Source organism: Lissotriton helveticus, chromosome 7, assembly GCF_964261635.1.
Source record: "Lissotriton helveticus chromosome 7, aLisHel1.1, whole genome shotgun sequence".
NCBI lineage: Eukaryota > Metazoa > Chordata > Amphibia > Caudata > Salamandridae > Lissotriton > Lissotriton helveticus.
Window position 1 is genome coordinate 1,181,265,422 of NC_136068.1, and position 21,944 is coordinate 1,181,287,365.

General features: G+C 43.3%; 1 protein-coding gene across 1 annotated transcript in view; it reads left to right on the forward strand.

The window, feature by feature from the left end:
* Positions 1-582: 582 nt before the first annotated feature.
* The window catches only part of PITPNC1 (phosphatidylinositol transfer protein cytoplasmic 1), a 1,067,253-nt gene continuing 1,045,891 nt past the window's right edge, over positions 583-21,944 (forward strand). Inside the window, exon 1 of the mRNA XM_078654326.1 lies at positions 583-1,362. Within this exon, the coding sequence (XP_078510452.1) occupies positions 1,315-1,362 (48 nt within the window). The 5' untranslated portion in view covers positions 583-1,314. The remainder of the gene's footprint in view (positions 1,363-21,944) is intronic.

Genomic DNA, 21,944 nt, shown 5'->3' on the forward strand with positions numbered 1-21,944 from the left:
CATTCCTCGGTACAGAGTGTCTGCCATTTTTCGCAGTATTATACCTCTACTTATACTTTGTACGCTTTTGTAACTTGCACACATGCCACTTTTTCCTCCTGTAATGTACCGTTTGCTACCTCTTGTATTTTGTTTGCTCACAATTGTCACTTTTGCCTCATGTAACTTAAGGTTTGATTTTGTGTAATGTGTGCTCATGTAATTCTCTCCTCATGTATCATTACTGTTCCTATTGTGAAGCGCTCTGACACCTTCGGGTAAAGTCCGCGCTCTATAAAAACGCATAAAGTAAATAAATAAATAAAACCGCCGATTAAACATTCCTCAAAACGCGTTTTCCACAGGCAGCTCACCACCACGCCGACACTGCATGGCCTCTCCTTCTGACAAAGATTAGGTTTGAATTTTCCACATTCTTGGCCGCGGAAATTTCCCATTGGCCATTTTACTTACTCGCAACTACTACCTCCCACCGCTAACCTTGCGCCCATTCGCCCTCCTCATGACGTCACGGCAGCAGACCGTCGCCTAGGCTGAGGAGACCTCCCCTTTCCCCTCCGTCACTACTAGCAAGAACAAGGCGGTGCGCGCGCGTCGTATTACCCTGCGTCATTGTCCTCGCGCGGATGCACACACCCCGAGTAGAACCGGGTGGGAAGACAGCGGCTCCCCGGTGCGCGCGCACACGCTCCTTGAGCGAGTCTATTCTGCAACAGAACACACATGCACACAGAGCGCAGACTCAAACAGCAGGCAGAGCTGCTGCAGAGGCTGTAGGGGTCTGTACCGCTGCTTAGGGGAGCAAAGCCAAGCCTCGCCTCCTTTTGTGTGTGCAGGGACATCACATCAGTGCCACACAGCCCATGCTTCCTTTTTAGCCGAGACTTTCAAAAAGCGGTCTATTATTAATTTCGCAAACAATTTACCTTTTCATTTTTTTGCGCAAAATGAACTCCGTGGCGGCTGCAAAACTGTCCTCTTGAAGTACATTCCTACACAGCCTTTACTTTTGACTCATCTGCCAGTTCTTGCACAATACTGTTTCCAGAAACAGCCACGTTTGTTTCTATTTTCACAATTTTTTGGGTTGCACTCACATGACCTGAAGGACTGAAGATTGTTATATTTTTATATATTTTTTTCGCTGGGTCAGCCCTCCTTGGATAGTGGTTTCAATGCAGGCAGAGGCTGATGGTATCATATTCCCCTGGTTGCTTCTGGATTGAGCTGGTTTTAAAGTGTCATCTTGTTATTTCTGCACAGCCCTGATTTTGATAAGAATTTCGTCTTTTCCCCCTTAAAGGGAGGAGGAATATGTTGTTGAAGGAGTACAGGATCTGCATGCCTCTTACAGTTGAGGAGGTAAGTGGAATACTTCAATGTACCCATCTCCCTCGTGTCCATTTAAAATAACAGACATGTTTACATCTGATATAGTTCAACCTCTCGTTTTATTGTCTTGTACTAAACAGTATGCTGCCATGATCCTTATATTTGTGTACTCTGTAAACGTATCACGTGTATAGTTAGAAACGCTCCCGCTAATGTATGTTTGCCGGAGGCATTTAGTGCTGTCCCACATGCACAATGTAGAGGTCCTAAGTTTTCCCTAGATGGGCGTATCTCCCTCATTAAGTACAATTGCGGTGCCGGTAGTTTTAATTTTTACATGACAAATGCAGGACTTAAAAGTGTCAGGAAACAAAGAGAAAACTGGGCAAGGTTGTCGCATCTAATGTAGATCAACTCGAGATCTCCGCACGCAGTGTGTAGTGATGCATAGGCTAGGAATCACGTGATTTCTTCGGACGGGATACATCACGGAAGGTTTAGTGCTTGGAACGTGATGTGCTGTGGGTCCGTATTAAATTCCTCTAAGTCTGTCGTGTAGCTTTTGCATTAATTTAGTTCCAGAGCTTCATATTAGGCCCTCTCTTGTGACTTGGGATGGGAGTGTGGGGATGAAGGTGTGGTAGGCTTGTCCTCATCTCCTCGCGCACACTCCTCTGCCAACTGTCAGTCCCAGGCAGCTGGAATTCCTCGTTTTGTTAACCAGCAGTGCGCATTCTTTAGTGAATTATCCAGCTGTGCTTTCTCGCACTGGTGGTGAGTAACTAACCTTGTGGAACCCGACTCATTTTTTCAGTGGTATCAATAATTATGGCAGCTAGCCACTATGATCAAATTTATCTGAATGTTGATAATTAGTACACTTTTTTTATAGTGCTCACTACAAATTGTATGGCTTTTTTGAGTTGCTTGTCAGCTGCTAGTTGAGGCATGCCTATCAACTGGTCTACAAATGCCCCTCACCAGCTGGTCATGCACTTGTGTCAGTGGATACTTTGCGATCTATGTGACTTGTGTGACTATTTATTTATTTATTTATTTATAAAGTTTTATATAGCGCAAACTTAAATCCCTAATTTAGCAGTCTGCCTTAAACTTCTGAATGCATTTTAACTGTTGGAGCATGTGACCCCAATGGACCACAGGTAATCCTCACTGGTGGGTAACTTCTCACTTGGTGCATATAAGTGTAGGGTAGAAACGGATATCTTAATTGCCCCACAAAGTAATCTCTAACCTGTGGTCTGTCTCACAATGTGTTCCGTGAGGCGAACATAGGTGATTGGAGAAGTGAAGTATGTTAGTTAAACTGCATATGCCCCTTTCCAATTGGCACCTCTAGTATCCCATTTCATTTAAGGAATTTCAACATGACCTTGATGTCACTCGTTTTGATGAGATTTTAAATAGACTTCACTGATCACCTAACTTGCAGTGAACCAAGAACTGTAACGTATCCATTCTTGAGACAACTAATGTACTTCTTAAGTTATTGAGCGCAAAACTCCATTGCACTCAAATGTAGGTAATTATAAAATTGGAGCATTTTAGGATCACAGATGCAGATCATCTCAGAAATGTGATTTCACCCTTAACTGGCTCGCTTCTCTCATATGTTAAAATTAGAAAAGCAGAAAAAAGTGAGGGCCATTTTGGGTTAAAAAAACTACTTTTTCAAATCTCACGCTGAGGTATAGTCGTTAAATGATTACAGAGATAAGGTTAGTGCCTCAAAGGACGTTCTTTGGAACTTGTCCCAGCTAGAAGGAGGCAGCTGGCGTTCTTCTGCATGTCTACATTGGAAGTGCCAGTGTTGAATATAGTGCTATAGACTGCGGAGTTGAAGGCCTCCAAGCTGTGACTCTTTTTCTTGTTCTTGCTAGGTATTGGATAGCTAATGCTGTGGGTCTAGCTGTGGGACTAGATTCATGCAGCACATTGCAGGCTCCTGTGCTGAGGGCTTGACTTTCTTGTCAGACATGCTTCTTTCAGCAGTGGACCTAGCTTAATGGTAGACATTGAACAGTTCTGAACGAGACCTTTATTTTTTTTTACTTAAACACGCCTATACTCAAATTAAGGACATATTTGGTTCAATTGAATTTTATTTAACAAGGTGTCTATATGCCTCCTTAATGAAGGCCTGTCTTTTCTTTTACAGTTCACGTTATTGTAAGTTTTCTTGGAGAGAAGCTATACCTTCCTCTTAAAAATTGGCCACATAGCATATCTGGGCGGGGCAAACCGAGAGCATTCCTACAAATACAGTTGAAATGGAAAACTTCCAGTATGTTGGAAAATGTCTCACCTCTGCTTTAATCACACGCAGGACTCTTATTTACTTTTGAGTGAATAAAAATAGTGTTTTTTCCCCCCCTGCTTACAAAAACGCTAAGCTAACTTTCCAGTTTCGGGACTTGAAATGTAGTTAAAGATCATCTCATTTCTTTCTGTTAACTGATTCGAAAAGGAATCTTTACTTGCACGTATGACATGTTTGTGGCTGCTAGTCCACAAGATGTCGCTGTAATTGTGTCTGTCATCCTTCTTCTTTAAGGAGAGATTTTTTGGGAGTTGTGTGATGATGAATGTTACGTTCGCTTAATTTGCCCCTATCGTGAACATTTGTGTGGTCCTTAATGCGTATTTGAAAGTACTTATGCCACAAACTAATCTGTTGAGAGAGCATTTAGACAGTTTACCGTTAGAGCTTGCAGTGTGTTAATGAAAGCAAAAGTAACGCATTGTTTACTGCCCTAAAATGTTGTTAATGCATAAACCTGCTGGCTCGGGAGAGCACGGCAGCCCCTAAATGTTGTAGGCAAACATCTGCACGGAGTCTTTCAAACGTGGTGCCTTTGCACAAAGTATGTAATTATGTTTTTGCTTTAATTTTTAACCCCTTGGTGTCAATTCCGACTACGTAAATACAGCCAGTTCAACGTGCAATTTTCCAATGAATGATTTAGTTCCCTGAAACACTGCAAGTAGGCAGCAGTTCGGTTTCCTGGAGTTTGTGGGTGCCCAGCGGAGCGTAGAAGAATGTGCCACAGAATCCCTTGTTCTGGCTCTTTCTATGGGTTTGTGTGCTTGGTTACCACCCAAACCATCTTGAGTACATTTTGACTTCTGAGAAGCCTGGCAGTGAATGTCCTTCCATGAATGCTACTTCTAATACTTGCGATTGACCTTTCGTACTCTACAGAGCCAGAAAGGGCCTATTCGGCGTGTTTGTGTTGGTCAGATTGCTTTAAGGAATTTCAGAAGTGAGCTTCCACCGTAATGGAAACTTTCTATTTTTTCACAGCAAGCCTGGTTACCTATGTACTATGGTCCTTCTTTTTTCACACTGCAGGTTTTGTTTGAGCATCGCTGCCCTTACTGTTTAAAATCTCATCTCGGTATTGTCACTGCCACATACTAAGCGGATGGTATAGTTTCATGGAGCTATACACCTAGAGCATACCTAACAGGTAAACGTGTAATATGATCCCACGATGGTGCCTGTAGTCCCTCTATATACGCGTCTCCATTTTCTTATTACAGTCTAGTTTTAACAGTTCATATAATCTTAAATAAAAAACAGTTATTCTATTGTAATAAGTTATGACATTTGAGTTGGAACATTACACCACCGTTGCCAGGTCTCTTACACCAATAGCTCGCCCTCTGCCATATCTATAGGATAAAGGTTGCGTTTACCTGTGAAGCTGTGATGTTTTTCTCTCTGTTAAATATCACAGTTTAAGTTCAGTAGGCTAACTTTCTTCATTCCTTGTATTTTGTCCATCTTTACAGCACTATACAGTATCCAATCAAATGGTAAAATATGTTTGGTGAATTCACTGATACTGATGTATGCCACATGACTACTACATCCCTGTGTCTATTATCTGTTCAAGCTTATCTTAAGCAGGCCTGATATCAAAAGGAACGCCTTCCAGAAAAGTCCAGAGCCCCTCCGCTGTTTTCCCAAGATCATCTTAACTTTCTTATGGAACTGAAATTCTAATAAGGGACTTCTTACATTCAAGGAGCTAAACTACTATAAAAGAACAAAGTTCAAGGTGTTGGGTGCGGTCATTTCAGTTTGGTCAATTATCCGGAAGAAAATTAAATTAGGGAGAATGAACTTCTATACCCCTTTATATATGAATAAACTTCTGCCAGATGTATTTCATGATCAAGTGATGAGACGGTGGGATAATCTCGGGGTCGGAACAATTGGAGACATCATAGATCAATTAGGGTTAATAACATTTGAAAGGGCGCAACAGCTATACAATTTGGATCGGAGAGATTTCTTTAAATACTTACAGATAAGATCAGTCCTGCAGAGAAAACAAGCAGGTAACTGTAAGTTTACTAGGGTAGACTTGATGGAACTTGTTCGAGATGAGGAGGGATGTTCAATCTCTCAACTTTATGGTGCATTATGCCTGTATAACGAGGATGCTAGAGGAAAGGTATTTGATAAATGGAGAACTAAATTAAATCTAGTCGGGAATGAGGGTGAAAAATCGCTTAAGTTAGGAAACACTACCTTAAAGGTTGCAAATCTGCAGGCAGAGTACTACAAGACTTTATATGAACTATCTTATACACCGCATAAAATAGCCCGCTGGGGGGGAACGAGTGGGATCTTCTGCCCAAGATGTCAGAGTATGGAGGCAGACACGATACACATGTTTGCGTCTTGTCCTAAACTAGATCCCTTTAAACATGCTTTGGAAGAATTCTTTAAAGAGGAATTGGAGATTTCTATTAAATTAACTAATGAAATTATGGTCCTGGGGGTGGCAAAGGAGGGGCAGGACGTACCCCATCAAGATTTTTTGTTTATTGCAATGACGCTGAGCCGGCTTTGTATTGCAACGTTATGGAAAGACTCTAATCCTCCTTTGTTTCAACAATGACTCTCTAAATTGTTAGCTATCTATACTCTAGAGAAAGCTTTATATGAAAAAAAAGGCGTAAATGCAAAACAGCTTGGGAAACGGATATGGGCACCAGTTGAAAATTGGAAACTTAAATTAGACGGGTATTAAAAGGGGATAGACTCATGCTCATTTTTGATAGGATTATAATTGGCGGTGTTAAAATTGCTCAGATTTTTTAACTCTTCTTTTTTGGAAACTGTACTCAAATTATGTTTTGCATCTCGGTTGTTACTTCAAGTGACTAAGCTTTAATTGAATTATATCTGTTGTATTAGATATATATGTCAAAGTAATTGTATTGCGACTTATATAGCGCACGTATCACCCGAAGGTATCAAGGCGCTTGCTTAGGGAACCCGTCCTGGTATTCCCCTGTGAGATACCCCGGCAGGGTATCCACAAGGTGAAAGCCAGGCATCCCGCCGCGAGGGGCCGTAGTGGAGATTAAGCAAGCTATTGCCCAGAGTCGCAGAGTGTGACCCCGTGAGTCGAGTAGGCACCAGAGCGAGAATTGTCGAGTCCGTGTAATTTTTGAGCCCGAGACCCGCCGAGGCGGGGAATCGAACCCTGGTCCACGGCCGATCTCAGGTTCCGGGTCTGCCGCCTCTAACCACTGAGCCACGCTTCTCCACTAATTAATTGTTTATACTTTGTTTTTTCTGATGATGAATAATAAAAATATTTTAAAAAAAAGGAAGTTGGTAATGAGTCACTGCTGCCAGCTACAATGCATTCTGATGCTTGTTTATCTATTGCATGGCTCAGGATTACCTTGGTACAAAGCTTTAGCTGCACCTGTGTTGCACATGCAACGCGTGTCTCTACCTGAAACAAGGTTTACGATAGTAAACATTTGGCACAGCTGCTGGGCTACAGCAGTGTATGGTTTGTTTAAGCCATGTGGGACAGCTCTTTAGAAATAAACACTTGGAGATAAGCTGCCCGTGTGCTTGCTTGTGTGACATAAAAGCAGCATATCATATTGGCGCGACAATGTACTTCCAGAGTTTGGACATCTTGCACTCCTGTTGTGACATGACAGTTGTATAGCTCACTGTCTGCCATTATTACAGCTCTACAGTGCTTGCTGTTTATAGTTCAGTATGTTGGCAAACTCCTTGTTTTTTAAATGTTAATGTCTCGAGGTTTTCTAAGATATGTTTGGATCTAGAACTGTAAAATCTGAGGACCATTGTTAAGACCTCCATGGTCCCTGATGTAAGTAAAGATACTGGCAATGATTCCTCTAGAAATATATTTTCTCGGTTCAAAGAGGTTTCATACGTGTGATTACATTCTAAACCTCGTATTTAACTGTATACTCCATAAATCCCATGAAGCAATGGTGTTGGTCGAGAAGATGACGTTGATTGCATATGTCCTACAGATATCATACACCATAAATTTTCATTGAATGATTTGGGAGGCTGTTAGGATGGAGCGTTTCACAGGGCTGATATACTATGGACCCATTTTAATCCCAGGATTATGAGTAGGATTTGGGACTAGTATAGTAATGAAACCCTTTGTGACTTTTCAGGTACTATTAGAAGAGAGAAGCTGTTATTCTGTGAGCCAAAGAAGAGGTGAGGTAATGCCACGTTTCTAGAAAACAAGCTGACCAGCTTCAGATAAGAGCTTCTGCAGTAGTACATCTCGCCATAAAGTGGACAGATAGACACAGTTTGCCTTGGTATCTATATGCTATGGTTCTTCTATAGATTATAAGTATTTGCAAAAACAGATGCAATTCCTTATTGCATCTATTTTTGCAAATACTTATAATCTATAGAAGAACCATAGCATATAGATCATTGTGCATCCAGTTACCAATGCTCTAAGACAATCTTACATTGTTCTTGAAGTTGTATACCGTTTTTTGTCTATGGGCTCAGGATTTCCTTGGTGTGTTGTTGCTTCAGAATTCTTCCAGTTCGCGAAAATCAGTGATCCGTATCTCTGTGGACCCCTGAGCTGCAAACACGAGAATGGCTATTGTCATCCAGGGAAATACTAGGTAGCATGCTTATGTGAACCAGTAACAGAAATCTAGACATTTGAAATCTCTGCATAGAATTCAGCCTAACCTGTAACCGGGGCCCCAAAACCTACAAAGCAAATGTTCATTGGGAGTGCTTAATTAAAAAATAAATAAGTGCAAGGATCCTAATTTTTTATTCGGAGACCACCACCGGATCTGCTGAATCCTGGGGGTGTCCAATACCAGTGCTGCCTAATCTTGATTCCACCTCATGCCTTGTTTTTTCACCACACTATCCTTCATTTCCCTTTCTCACTCATCCATGCTTTCCTACTTTTTCCACTGTTTTCCTATGCTCTTATTATATATACTTTTTCCATTTTCTTTCATCTGTGTTAAAGTCTGATGTTGAAAGAAAACTCCCAAGCCTCCCAAAAACGAGTGTCCTTGGCCATCGATTGCAGCCTCCTGCAGACATTAAACACTGTTTACAGGACAGCATTTGTTATCATGCAGAAGTTAGGTTTGTACAAAGTTGACTTCAGCTGTTACTGAAGAGAAAACAGTTCTTTGGCTCAATGTGCCTGGTAAGATATGACGTGTTCCATTATGCTTTAAAATGCAAATTGCTTCAGCATGGCAGGCATGCTTTTTATTCATTTTTTCAGCTCTTCGCTGTTTCCCTTGGAGACTTGCTGTTACCCTTGGAGACTCGAAGGATTGTGTGGAAGGATGCAAATCTGTGAATAGCAACAGCTTAGTTTCGATGCTGCCTTCTGTTAGTATTTATTATTCTGTTAGACTCGTAAACACACTGAAATCATCCCCAATTGATTGTTGGTAAGATGGGTTGATGTGGTCTGGTGATCAATCTGGTGTCTTTGGAACCGGTATCTTTTCCTTACCTGACCACGTTGTGTCATTTCTCAGTTAGTTGCTTTACCTTTACCTATATCAGGTTGTCCATGCTAGACTGCATCACATGCAAATTATTCAAAATACCCAAGCATGTATATTTAGTGAGGAGGTCAAGTAAACACAGCAATATGATAATCAAATGTTCTGATGTAATTACGGCTGAAAGCTCAAGAGATGGTTATACCATGAGCTTGTTCACTTTGTGCCAGTAAAGGAAATGATTGGTCATGGAAAAGGTTTCTGACCTGAAGCATTTTTAAGGCATGCTTGGCAGACCTTGTGCTTGGGCCCAGCAATTGTGGGTGTTTCGGTTTTCATTTGTACTATTACAGTTAGTGTTTTCTGTTTGGAGGAAGGCAGTGTTTATTTTTCAAGATACTAGGCCAACCTTTGGGCTTCGAAAGGACCGGTTCCTTTCCACGAGGATCACTGCCATTGGATGAACTACCTCACACTACACCAGAAATTGAAACTGCTTGTTATGTCCAATCAACATTGAACTACAGAAATGGACGGCTGGAAGACGAGACACCCTGTTCAACCCTTCCATCTCTGGGAGTTAAAGCATTTTCTAATTCTCTGCCCCTCACCCTGCAAAAAGATGAGGGAAAGATGGATAGTACTGGAGGTGAGAGATGTATGTCAAGATCTGAAGGCATGCCACCTTTTTTGTATTCCTACTCTTTGGATCCTCGGTAACCCTTCAAACTGCTGGTGCTGTTTTTGTACTCGCAATATCACGTTTTCATCTGTGTACATAGCACAATACCCACGTAGAGAACCCTGAAACATAAAACTGTAAAATAGTATGTGTCACATCAACACCAATCGCCCATACAGATGACAGCCAAGGAGATTGACAAGTGTGGCTTAGCAGTGACGTGGTGGTAGAAGCAGATTGTATTTGAATTCAGCATGTTGTAGCTGCTTATACTGATACAGTCCAGTGCTTAGACACTAATTCTTAGAGTGCTGCCCAAGTTAGCCAGTTTGACTTCCCATTAGTCAAATTAGATGCTTGTACTGAAATAGGCATAAACATATCAATAACATGTTCAAATCTTCAGATTTCTTACAATATACTGTAGTGTCCTTATAGTTGTAATGGCAGTTCATCTTCATTGTTTTGAACCATTCGCACAAACACAACATATTTCAAGTTTTTATGAAGAAAGTTAAAGACAGAGATTTCTGTGGTTACCTACAAGTAAGATAACATTCTCATTAGCTAAAACAAAATGCTCCCTTTGTTTTTTTGATTGGGGGGAGATGGGTCATAATCATTAAATCATTGATTCAGTATCCACTATAACAATATAATTACAATTGGTTAAAAAAGCACAGAATATTATTTCATAAATGTTTCTGTCTTTCAGCAATTATCAACTTGGCCATTTCTTGAGTTTTATTACTCCTTTTCCCCTTTTAAAAAATAGTCATCCAATGTGCTCTTCCATACCCCCTCTACCTTGAACCTATTACTCCCACTATCATTATTCTCTATCCCTTTCCACTCCCTGTCAGGGAGGTTTATCCCTGTGTCTGCTGTCAGGTCAGGTATTGCAAGATAGACCCTGGGTCACTCACCGCCACTACCCAATCCCTAAAAACAATGAAAGATGTAAGAGAGGTAGCTGCAAATGAAACGGAGTTCTTACGGACAAATAATCCAATTACATTTATTATGATTGTCTTATAGAGTTCTTTTTGTTAACAACTATCTACCTTGTACGGAAAAATCATTTTTTAAGGAGTTAAGGCATTAAGACCCTTGTCACTCTACATCACTAGGTCCAGAGCCCGGCTGCTACCTCTTTTCTCTCTGATATTTTTCATGACTCCTTTAACATCTGTCAAACATATAGGTCCACCCACGTAAAGTTATCTTTAAACATGCCTTTGCACTAGACTCCTTAAAGGATGATGGGATCTTGTCTTTCCATTGTTAATAACTAAAATCAGGACATATAAAAAAGCGATGTTTCCAACTGAACGGGTCGAGCCTCAGAAAATACAGACCGTCATAGTAAACAAATTGCCTATACATACCAGTATGGATCTTGGATGTGATCCACTAGGCTCATTTTGTTGACACAAATGCTGATGTGCTGTCTGTATTTGTTATATTATGTTATGTTACAGGGTTTTATATAGCACTCAGCTGTCCCAGCCAAGGGGCGTCCCGGCGCTCTCAGTAGCAAAGAGAGCTGACTGCCGCGGCAGGAAGCTCAGCACACCTCAACATAACACTTGTCTGAACTTTCTTTAAAGGACAGAGATGGGTTTTGATGGCCTTTCTGACAGTTAGCAGATCCTCTAAGTCACACATTTGGAGCGGCAAAGAGTTCCACACTTTAGCTGCAAGATAGCGGAACGAGCGGCCGCCCGCTCGGGAGCACCCGCCCGGGAGCGCTTCACCCGTGGAACTGTTACCAAGTGCTGACCCATTTGTGAGTCCATATCCCAGTCCACCAGAGCTGGAAAGACTTTCTGAAATAGATTCACTATGAACTTTTGTGTATCATTAACTTCTAATCATTCCTTAACACCAAGTACACAGAGGTTGTTTCTGTAATGTTGTTTCTCAATATTTTCCACATCCATAGCACCTCCTTAATAATGTTCACTTGTTCATCAACCTGATTAACAACTTGAGTCATTGCCTCTTCTATCTCAGCAGTCCGCTGTTCCAAGCTTATTATCCTATAAGATATGGTCTCAATATAATTCATGATACCCTGAACTGCATGCTGAGTTAGAGTATATAACCTATTGTACTGACTTATATTTGCTCTATTGGGTCTCTGCTTTTTATGAAAGTCTTTCATCAAGTAAGTCACCTTTTCAACTGTAACTTGACGCTGCTTTTGCAGGGGTCTTTCAGTCATAGCTTGTTGGGTCAATACATAACTTTCCTGTATCATGTCTTGGAGTGCCACTTTGAGATATGAGTAGCATGCTCCCTATGAGTTAGGTTCTGATGAGTATCCTATTGAGTTATATACACTAGACCCACCCGCCTCTGGTATCAGTATCCAATCGGGCTTGATCTAATACAGGCCCTAACCCTGAAGCGTTCTCTCTTCTCACCATTACAGTACTGGTGTAAATATCAGGGTTTTCGTGCAATCTCTTCACCTTCTGAGTCATTTTACTCATCTTGACATACCAGCACTTACTCATCTCTTTCTTAGTAGATCTATTATTTCTAGCTGCCACCACTTGCCTGAGCTACCTTATCTGCTGCTCCATCTGTAATCTATCAAAATCCATTGTTTGGTCTCCTTCATGCTCGACTACTGTCATGCTGCTTGTTCTGACACTTCCACAAGCAGCCAGCTCTTACTTCCATTTACAGAGGGTGAGTGGGGTCAAGAGAAAGTCTCACCTTGTATTGCAGTTGTTGTGTTGTTGCCTTTTCAGCAGCTATGAAGTATTGTGGCAGTAATTTCGGTGATCATTCGCTGCCTTCACACTTGATAATGAAACAAGGAAAAGTGGTGATACTCACCAAAATACGTTATTTATGTTATGATTAGCCTAGCACTGCTAAAATGTGCATGCAGCTATAATCTGCGGCAGTGACTTGGCGGCCATGCCATGGGCCCTTATGCAAGTGAGAAAAATGGGGTCCCCTCTCTCCTTCCATGGTACATTAGGCTTTTGCACCCTTGGCAATTTTAACTGTCGCACCTGCTATACTAATGATAGCTGTGTCAGATTTGCCACACTGACGTGCATCAAGAGTTGGAGCCCAGTGAAAGCTGCAGGACTTTTGTATGTTTCCATAAACATTGTTAACTGGTTCTATGTCACAAAAAAGACTTCAAGGCAACAGCCACGGGTTTCCATTCAACAGCACATGGAATGATGTGAGCTCTAGGCTCAGAGATAAGACGGAACAAATGAAACTGCGAGCCACAGCATCGTAAATATGGTTGACTAAAAAACATGATTGACTCATGAGGCCAGTAAACAACTGTACATCTGCTATCTTGTGTATGGTGGATGCTTGGAACTGACACATCTGCCATGTGCATGCAGACATTAACTGCTTGAGTCTCAAAAGATAGTTGGAAATGTAATTCTGTAGGCTTATGCATATGTTTGAAGTAAATTCCCTTCTCATGAAACTCACTAAATCTGGAGCAGTCTCAGTTCCTAAAGATTAGTTATGGATATTTTGTGTGAATTTCATATTACTCCAGTGCTTAACTGTTCACTAAAGTGTAAATGTAGGACTGAACGTTTATCCAAGCATGAAATGTGAAGTACAAGCGTATTTGCACTTTGAATTCTCTATTTTCTCCATATGCCAAAATACTTTCTTTTATGAAAAACCTCAAAATTGCGGAGGGGGCGGGGGTGCGGGGCGGGGGTGGGGGGCGGAAGGGTTTGCGCCATATTCTCAATGTGGATAGGAAATTAGTCCTCCACTTCATAGCAGGAAAATCTTCGTCCATGCGAAGGTGGGAATTTGTGTGAAATAAGCTCCAACCCAGTATTGAAGTTAAAATCCACAGGTGAGCTTTATCCAGACACTCCATGCACACATATTACTTCTCATAGACTGAGCAGAAAGAGAGCTTCAGATTAAAACCCCAATATGCCATAAAGAATCAGAATATATCACAAAGATGTGACACCCCATCCTTTATTACAACATAATAAAAAGTCAAAATATTGAAATAAAGTTATGCATTAACTGACAACAGAGGGCTACAGCGCAGGCAGGGAAAACGTGGACAGGAGGAAACCTAAATCAGAAACATGAAAGAACAAGTAGTTAAAATGAATATTAAGCTTGTCACAGTTCTTAACACGTGGGTACATGAAGCAAAATACATCGACATGGTAAAGCTAAGATGCAAAATAACAGGTAGAAACATTCTGTAAAACAAACACATATGGTAGATTAAAATGCAACATAGTCTTTCAGTCCTTTCTTGACATCTTTCTCCACTTATTCCAACACATCTCATTCCTCAGTGCCCTCCAGATCCTGACAACGCCTCTCTCACGTTGTTTTCCTCTGACCAACCCTCCTTTCTTTTACACACAAATGTGACTCAAGTTCCAGATTTTCCATTGTTTTTCTTAACCACATGTGTGAATAATTTGATGCCCTTAGGTGTGGTGAACCTAGACCATGTTGCACACTACGCTGGTGCCTTCACCCACATCTAATGACCAACTCCCACTGAACACTCATTGGTTGCTTGCCTTTTATCATAATATTTTTGCCTGCTACTTTGTTTTTTTCCTCTTTGTCTTCAGTCATCCTTCAGATATCCACCAACCTTTATACCAACCTAGCCATGCTGAGTCATTTTTGTGTTTGTCCACCTTCCCTTAAATAGTTCAAACGACCACTTTCCTGTAAAAGCATGAGGGGGGCTAAGCAATATTTCTACAAGAAATATAGTACTCTCATTTTACAGATGAGATCATTCTGTCAGGTTTTCTGTATTCTGTCTTTAATGTATTAATGCACTCCACTACACCATTCATTTGTGGATGGTACAATTCACTTCTTTTGTGCTTTATACTATGTTTCTAAAAAACAACAGTCTTCTTAGAACACACATGGGTGGTGTTGTCTTTCAGTATGCTTTTAGGAAAACTGTCACAGAGGAAATATCCTCTTAAAAACGTTGCCACTCTTCTACAAGATATCTTACATATTCCACCTACAAAATCAATCTACCAGCATCAAAAGATTAGTTGTTTCACATTACCCCTTAAAGGTCCCAGAATTTCTAGTGCTATCTGTGCATTGCAGTCTTCAAACTGTAATTGTTTCTGGGATCTAGCAAGGACGATGGTTCACAGACTCGAAAATACTGTAGTTTGGTAAGTGATCATCGTTTAGATTAGATGCATTTTCTGCTTTTTTTGATTGATATACACTTGAACACTGCAGAGTTGGAATGGGGGGGAATTCCTTACGTGATGGAGGACAGCTGAGCATTATCTCTACTCTTCATTTACTTTTGGGAATTAACAAGAGGTTTTTCTGACCGGACTAGGTGGTGGTTAGGGGTTCGAGCCTTCCAGAAATTTTAGGCATTGGGAATTGAATTTGATTCTGGAGTTGACCATGAGCCAGTTCATTTTGTACAATTTGCAGAGTGCTATTTTGGTAGTTTGGAAATTTGTAGTAGATTGCTTTTTTATAGTTGATAAGGGAGTTAAGTAGTGTGCGAGCTATGGTAAGCTGGAGGCTCTACCAGGAGCTTCATTTGATGGAACATGGATTTGACCACTGATCTTATTGAGCTGTTTAGGTAGGGACCCACTTCCCAAATCACACTTGGGTTTTCTGACCTTTGCTATTTGGCATTTTTTATGGATGGGACAGATTCATGATGATTTCTTTAACACAGCAGGAACGCTCTTGACAAAGATTTCTGAACAGTTTAGTTTGAGGCTGTTCTGGCCCCACAAAGACTCAGTTGCCACAAGGACTGTTGTTGTAAATTGATTTTTTTTTATCTCTCCATTGACTCGCCCTTGAATACTGATCCGGTGCTCCGCTCCCCTTTTTCACATTGGATTGAATTTTTTTTCTCAAAAACCTTTAACGGTGTACAAGAGAACAGTGTCCCCCCCCCCTCCCGAAACTACAGGATTAAAATTTTGCTCTTACAAATGTCGATTACATCTCCAAATCGTTTAAGGAATGCACCATCATGAACCCTAAGGCATCCGGGGCCTAGAAGCAAAACTGTACATTGCTGAACATAGGAAGAGACCACCACGAAAGTCCTACTCCCTTGTGAGTTCAAAAAAATGGAGTCGTTCCTGCTTTCAAGGCAGCTCACGCAATATTCTTTGTGATCTGGTTAGAGAAAGTCAGAATCAAAATGGAAGCACACAAAAGCTGAGCAGTACGTGTCCCCAGTCGCCGCTCTCTATCCTCCGAGAAGTCAGAAGGCATCAATCTGCCATTTGGTCTCGCTCCTAATCTCCCATTGAGGAGTTGATTCCTTAATTGGTTCTTACACACCCAAGTTCCCTGTGTCATCTCTGACACGCTGCAACAGATCAAGGATCTGTAGAAAGGGCTTATTGCACAATTGTGGCACTCTTTCAGGTCCTTCTTGCGCCCCCTTGAGCCCCAACGATTGCATGAGCCTCCAGACAGATTACTGTTAGCGAACCCGTTCATGGTGCTGTCTGTGCCATTCGAACCCGCCTTAGCTTTCGCGCTGACTTTGGTACCAATGTCCACTACAGTGCCACAATCTGCACCAGTCCCTTTAATGCCTGTCCTGACACAACTGCCGCCAGAGAAAGTCCCTTTACCAATACCAATATCTGACTCTGAGCTAAACTCACCTTGGCCTCGACTCGGTCGCTCCTCATTTTCACCCTGATGCATTCTATCCCCATACAGTCAGATTCAGACAGAACACTGCCTCTACCGTGGAGCTGCCATCAAGTGCTCCATCGGCTTTTTGACTTAGACTCTGGTCAAAGCCAACCACCTCATGGAGATGACAATGGGGCTGTTTTTCCCACATCATGATTACAACCTATGCATGGACCTACAACAGACCAGTGGGTTTGATACTTTCCCTGATACTGAGTTGCTTTACCCCCACCAACATCAGACTACCAACAGAAGAAATCCTTTGTTGTGGTGATTAGAGAGGCTGCTGAGGTCTTGAACTTACAACTCCTCTCTCTGACGGTTAAAACTAATGTATTCACAGACATTTTGAGGCCTTGGCAGGTAACATCTGAGTTCTGACTAGCAATTAACGAAGCCCTAACTGACACATTAATTGGCATCTCATCTAAGCCATGTTTTAGCTCACTGGTGAACCTGCAGGTACCCAGAAGCCACTGACCAGCGTCAGATGACCATGATTATTTTGACTACACATCCTTCTCCAGAGAGTCTGATGGTACAAGCTTTCGCCAGCAAGGTGCATCCCAAGTCTGTCCCCACAATGTCTTCCTTACATCCCCATGGAGATTCAAAGAGGATAAAAGCAGTTGGGTAACATATGTTCTCGTTGGCCATCCTTGCCTTAAGGTCTGTCAATGCCAGCTGCCTTCTCGGGCATTACACCGAAACCCTCTGGGACATGGTCAGTAAGATCTTGGTGGCGGGTACTGAGGAGTTGCAGGTCTTCCTGAAACTGTCCATTCAGGGTGGTCAGGATGCAGACAAATTTGTAAGCCGTTCTGGTTTTCACATAAGCAATTGCTTGGGACGAACAGTCCCCACTAGTGTGGTGCTCATCACCATGCGTGGATGAGGCCTAAATGCTTCTCTGGAGATGTCCAGGCAGCTCTTATGGATATGCCTTTTGATGAAGTTCACCTGTTTGGTGAGAAGACTGATTCTGCCATGAGACTCCTCAAGAAAGACTGGGATATGGTGTATTCTTTGGGCCTTTTTTACCCCTGCCAGACTGCTTCCTCAACAATTTACACCCTTTATGGGCTACTCACGAGGTCTGTCATACAGGCAACTCCAGAGGTCTGCAACAAGTGATCTAGTCATTCATTTCAGGTTTGGAACTGGGATCAGGCCGGCAATGTGCAGGTCTCCGGGGACACAGGTCTTCCCAGTCCCTTTCCCACTTGGCATCCACATCCAAACCGCTTTAGCTTGCCCTTAGAGAGACACAACCACCCCATTGGAAGCAGGCTTAGACATTTCCTCCAAAGGTGGCAAGCTATGTCCTTCCATTCCGTCCTGACCTGCTGCATCTTCTACCTACACCAGAGCAACTTTCAGAGGAGCACCTGTTCATTTTAGTGCAAAACCTTGTGGACAGAAAGGCTACAAAGAGGGTACCAGATGCAAACATTGGGACTGGTTGTTACTGCCGCTTACTAATACTGAAGAAGGACGGAGGCTTTCTGTAGTACATTGTTAATACTTTGGTAACGCTCTAGTCTTCCTAGAATCTCTTGCTAGAATGCCTAATGTTTAGAATGCCTTCTTTACAGTGTTCTTTGTTATCTTATGCTTCTTGATTCTGTTCTGTGGCAGTTGACTGGTTATTGCTGCAGAGAACAGTCTGTTCTTGTCTTACTGCATATCCTAATAAAGAACTTGTTTCTTGAGGGCGGGGCTACTGACTGAACCGGCCATTTTGGCATCCTTGGATGCCTCCATGGCCTTTGATACTGTGGAGTGGCCTTATTTATGGGCGACTCTTGAAAAATTCGGTTTCGGGTGCGAGTTTATTAGCTGGATTAAGTTATTGTATGCGGAACCTTTGGCGCAGGTTGTTGTGAATGGTAGGGTGTCTGCTCCCTTCCCCCTGGGCAGGGGCACCCGCCAGGGTTGCCCCTTGTCCCCGCTACTGTTTGCGCTCGCCCTTGAGCCGTTGGCGGCCTGGCTCCGCTGGGAACCGTCCCTTAAAGGAATCCGCTGGGCCCCGGACTTCGAGGACCGAGTCTCGCTCTATGCGGACGATATCCTCTTGTATCTCACCTCCCCTCGTAAGTCTTTATCTGTTTTATTTGACGTTCTTGTGTCCTTTGGTGCTAACTCGGGCCTCGTAATCAATTGGACCAAGTCCTGTGTGTATGTTTTGTCTGGTGTCTTGCCTCCATTACCGAGCAGGCTCCCTCTTCAGGTGGCCCGGGATGGTTTCAAATACTTGGGAGTTTTCGTTACTCTGGACTCGTCTCTTCGCTTTGATCGTAATCTCCTTCTTCCGTTGCTTCGACTGCGTTTGGACGTTGCTCGTTGGCGCAGGCTTCCCTTGTCTCCCCTTGGTCGGGCAGCCCTGTTTAAGATGATGTCGTTACCGCGGTTTCTTTACGCTCTCCAGAATTATTATGATCCTGTCCCTCAGTCCTATTTTCGGGAGATTGAGGCCCTTCAGAGACAACTTGTCTGGGATGGACGCCCGCGTATTGCTCTTGCTAAGCTTTCCATTCCTTGGTATGACGGTGGCATTGCACTCCCCGATATTAAGAGGTATTATTGGGCCTCACACTTGTCCGCTATCAACCACATCATGTTCTCACCGGGTAGTAATCCGGCGTTTGAGATGGATAGACTTCAGCTTCCGGGAGGTGACTTTAACAGAGTGCTTTACTCTCGCCCTGCTGGGCGCCATCTCGTGGGTCCTACGTCGATTGCTTTGGCGGTGTGGCGGGCCGCGACCCGGAGCCTGGGCTGGGAGGATCGCTTGACGTTAGCCACGCCGCTTTATGCTTCCGAACGTCTGGGCGGTCTTTGGTCTACCAAGGGTTTCGATCGCTGGGACATGATTGGAATTTCTAAAGTGGGAGATGTGTATTCCAAGGGCTCTGTGCGAACATTTCAGGCCCTCCAGGGTGAATATGGCTTGAGTGGTCGGGAATTCTTTCGATACCTACAGGTTAGGCACGCCTTGACCGCTGTATTTGCTCCTGGTGAGATTCCGCCTGATTCTTCCCCCCTTGAAGACCGTGTCCTTGACGGACATCTTCCTGACAGCACTATCTCCCTGATTTATAAGAAACTGATTAATAATCGGACTGATCTGTTGGTCCGACTTCGGGAGGCGTGGGTTCGTGATGGTTTGGAGCTTGATGACGAGGATTGGCAGTCGGCCCTCTCTTCTCCTAAAGAGGTGGCTATCCCGGCTCGTCTCCGTTTGGTCCAATTGAAGATCCTTCATCGGGTGTATGTTACGGGACCTCGTTTGCTTGTGATGGGTTTTTCTTCCGATGGGTTGTGTAAGCGTGGATGTGGTTTGAGTGCGACTTTCCTACATATTCTTTGGGAATGCCCGATGGTGGTTGCTTACTGGACGGCTGTGCTTGAGGTTATGGCTGTGGTGACAGGGGTGTCCTTGTGTCCGGAACCTCGTCGTTGTCTTTTGAATGTTTGGGAGCCCACTGACTGCTCGGTGGCCCAGACTAGGTGGGCCACCCTGGGTTATATGGTTGCGAAGCGAGATATTGCTCAACTTTGGGGGGCCTCCAAGCCCCCTGAACTATCGAAATGGGAAGACAACATGGATTGGTCTATGTTCCGTGAGAAGACTGTCTACGTGGCTAGGGGCAGACCCAGGGCATGGACTAGGGTGTGGGGTCAATGGAATGAATATCGTGGTGCCATCTGTACTCCTCCCCTTGTGGATGACATTGAGCTTTCCCGGTCTCCTTAGGCGAGCGTTCTTGGAACCTTGCATATAGGGGTTGTGCTGGTTTTCCGGCTCCCCCCCCCTCCTTCTTTTTCTCCTTCGTGCCCCGTCCCCCCCCCCCCATCCGGGCTCTTTGGAGCTTATAGCTTTGATTCCATTTTTGTTGCTGTCCCCTCCCGTCCTTTGGGCTGACCTTCAGTAATACACTTTCGCCTTTTTTGTGTGTCTGTTCTTTTTTATAAAACAAAATCTGTTTTTGTTCTGTATATTATATGGAGTATTGCATTTACGATTGATTGTTACCGCTACGGAAGTGTATATTGTGTATTTTCTCCTCTTTAGCGGCTGGCCCGTGTGGTTGTAGGCCCATCCTTGTATTTTATTGCATACTCAAATAAAGGTTTTTAAAAAAAAAAAAAAAAAAAAAAAAAAAAAGAACTTGTTTCTTTACTCTACACTCGTCTATCGATGTGTTTACTACACTTTCATCCTATTTTAGATCTTTGGCCTCTGAGTGCCTTCTTCTGGAAGAACAGATTCAAAATGCTCACACTCGCTTGGGCTCTATCTGTCCTGAATCTACAGGGCGCATACTTTCATGTACTCATCCTGCAGTCCCACAGATGTTATCTGAGTAGGCCGGGAGTATTTTCAGTTGCTGTGCTACCTTTTGGCATACCAGCACCTCCAAGGTGTTCACAAAAGTGGTGGTGGTGATCTCCAAACATTTTTCAGAGGTTGGGGATTCCAGTTTTCCCCTACCTTGATGACTAGCTGCTGAAAGCGTGCTTACCACAGTCTGTCGTAGAACATTGTAAGACTTCCTCTTGACATTTGGTGTGATTCAGTGTCCGAGTTACAACTGGCTCCTTTGCAGAGGCTTGCCTTCATAGAAGCTATGTTGGATTCAGTAAAATTCAGTGCCTTCCCTCTGTCTCAACAAATCCAGGACAGTTGCCCTAATATCCGGAAGTTTCCCCTGTGTTCTGGGTCTTAGTGAGAGTGGTCCTGAGGCTTCTTGGCCTCTTGGCGTCCTGCGTCCTGCTAGTCGACTATGGTGGCGCATGTGGGCTCTGCAGTGAAATCTGAAGTTTCAGTGGACCCACAGCCTATTGGATTCCATCCAGGCTCCTGATGCGACTGCAACAGATCTACAGTGGTAGCTGCTCGACCCCAGTTGAACCCGCATCAAACCCCTATCCCTGACTCTATTAGAGTTTACGGTAGTGATGGATGTGTCATTACTGGTTTGAGTAGGTCATCTGGGAGAGGTGGAGATCAGAGGACTCAGGAAACTGGACTAAACTTCAGTCTGTTGGAGTTTTGGGCCATTCGCTGGCAATGAAAGTTTTTCGTACTGTCCATCAAGGCGAGACTGGTACAGGTTCTAATGAACAGCATTACTGCCTTATGGTACTACAACAGGCAAGGTGGAGTGGGGACCTATTCCAAGAGGCTGTTCACCACTGGACGTGGCTGAACCCTCAGGACATCTCCCTAATCATGTGCCACATGGCAGGATCTTTAAACACCGAGGCGAACGAGTTCAGACGGCTGTGCCGAGTAGATCATGAATGGCGATTACACCCTGAGGTGCCACAAGCCATCTTCCGACAGTGGGGAGAACTCTGGCTATATCTTTTCGCC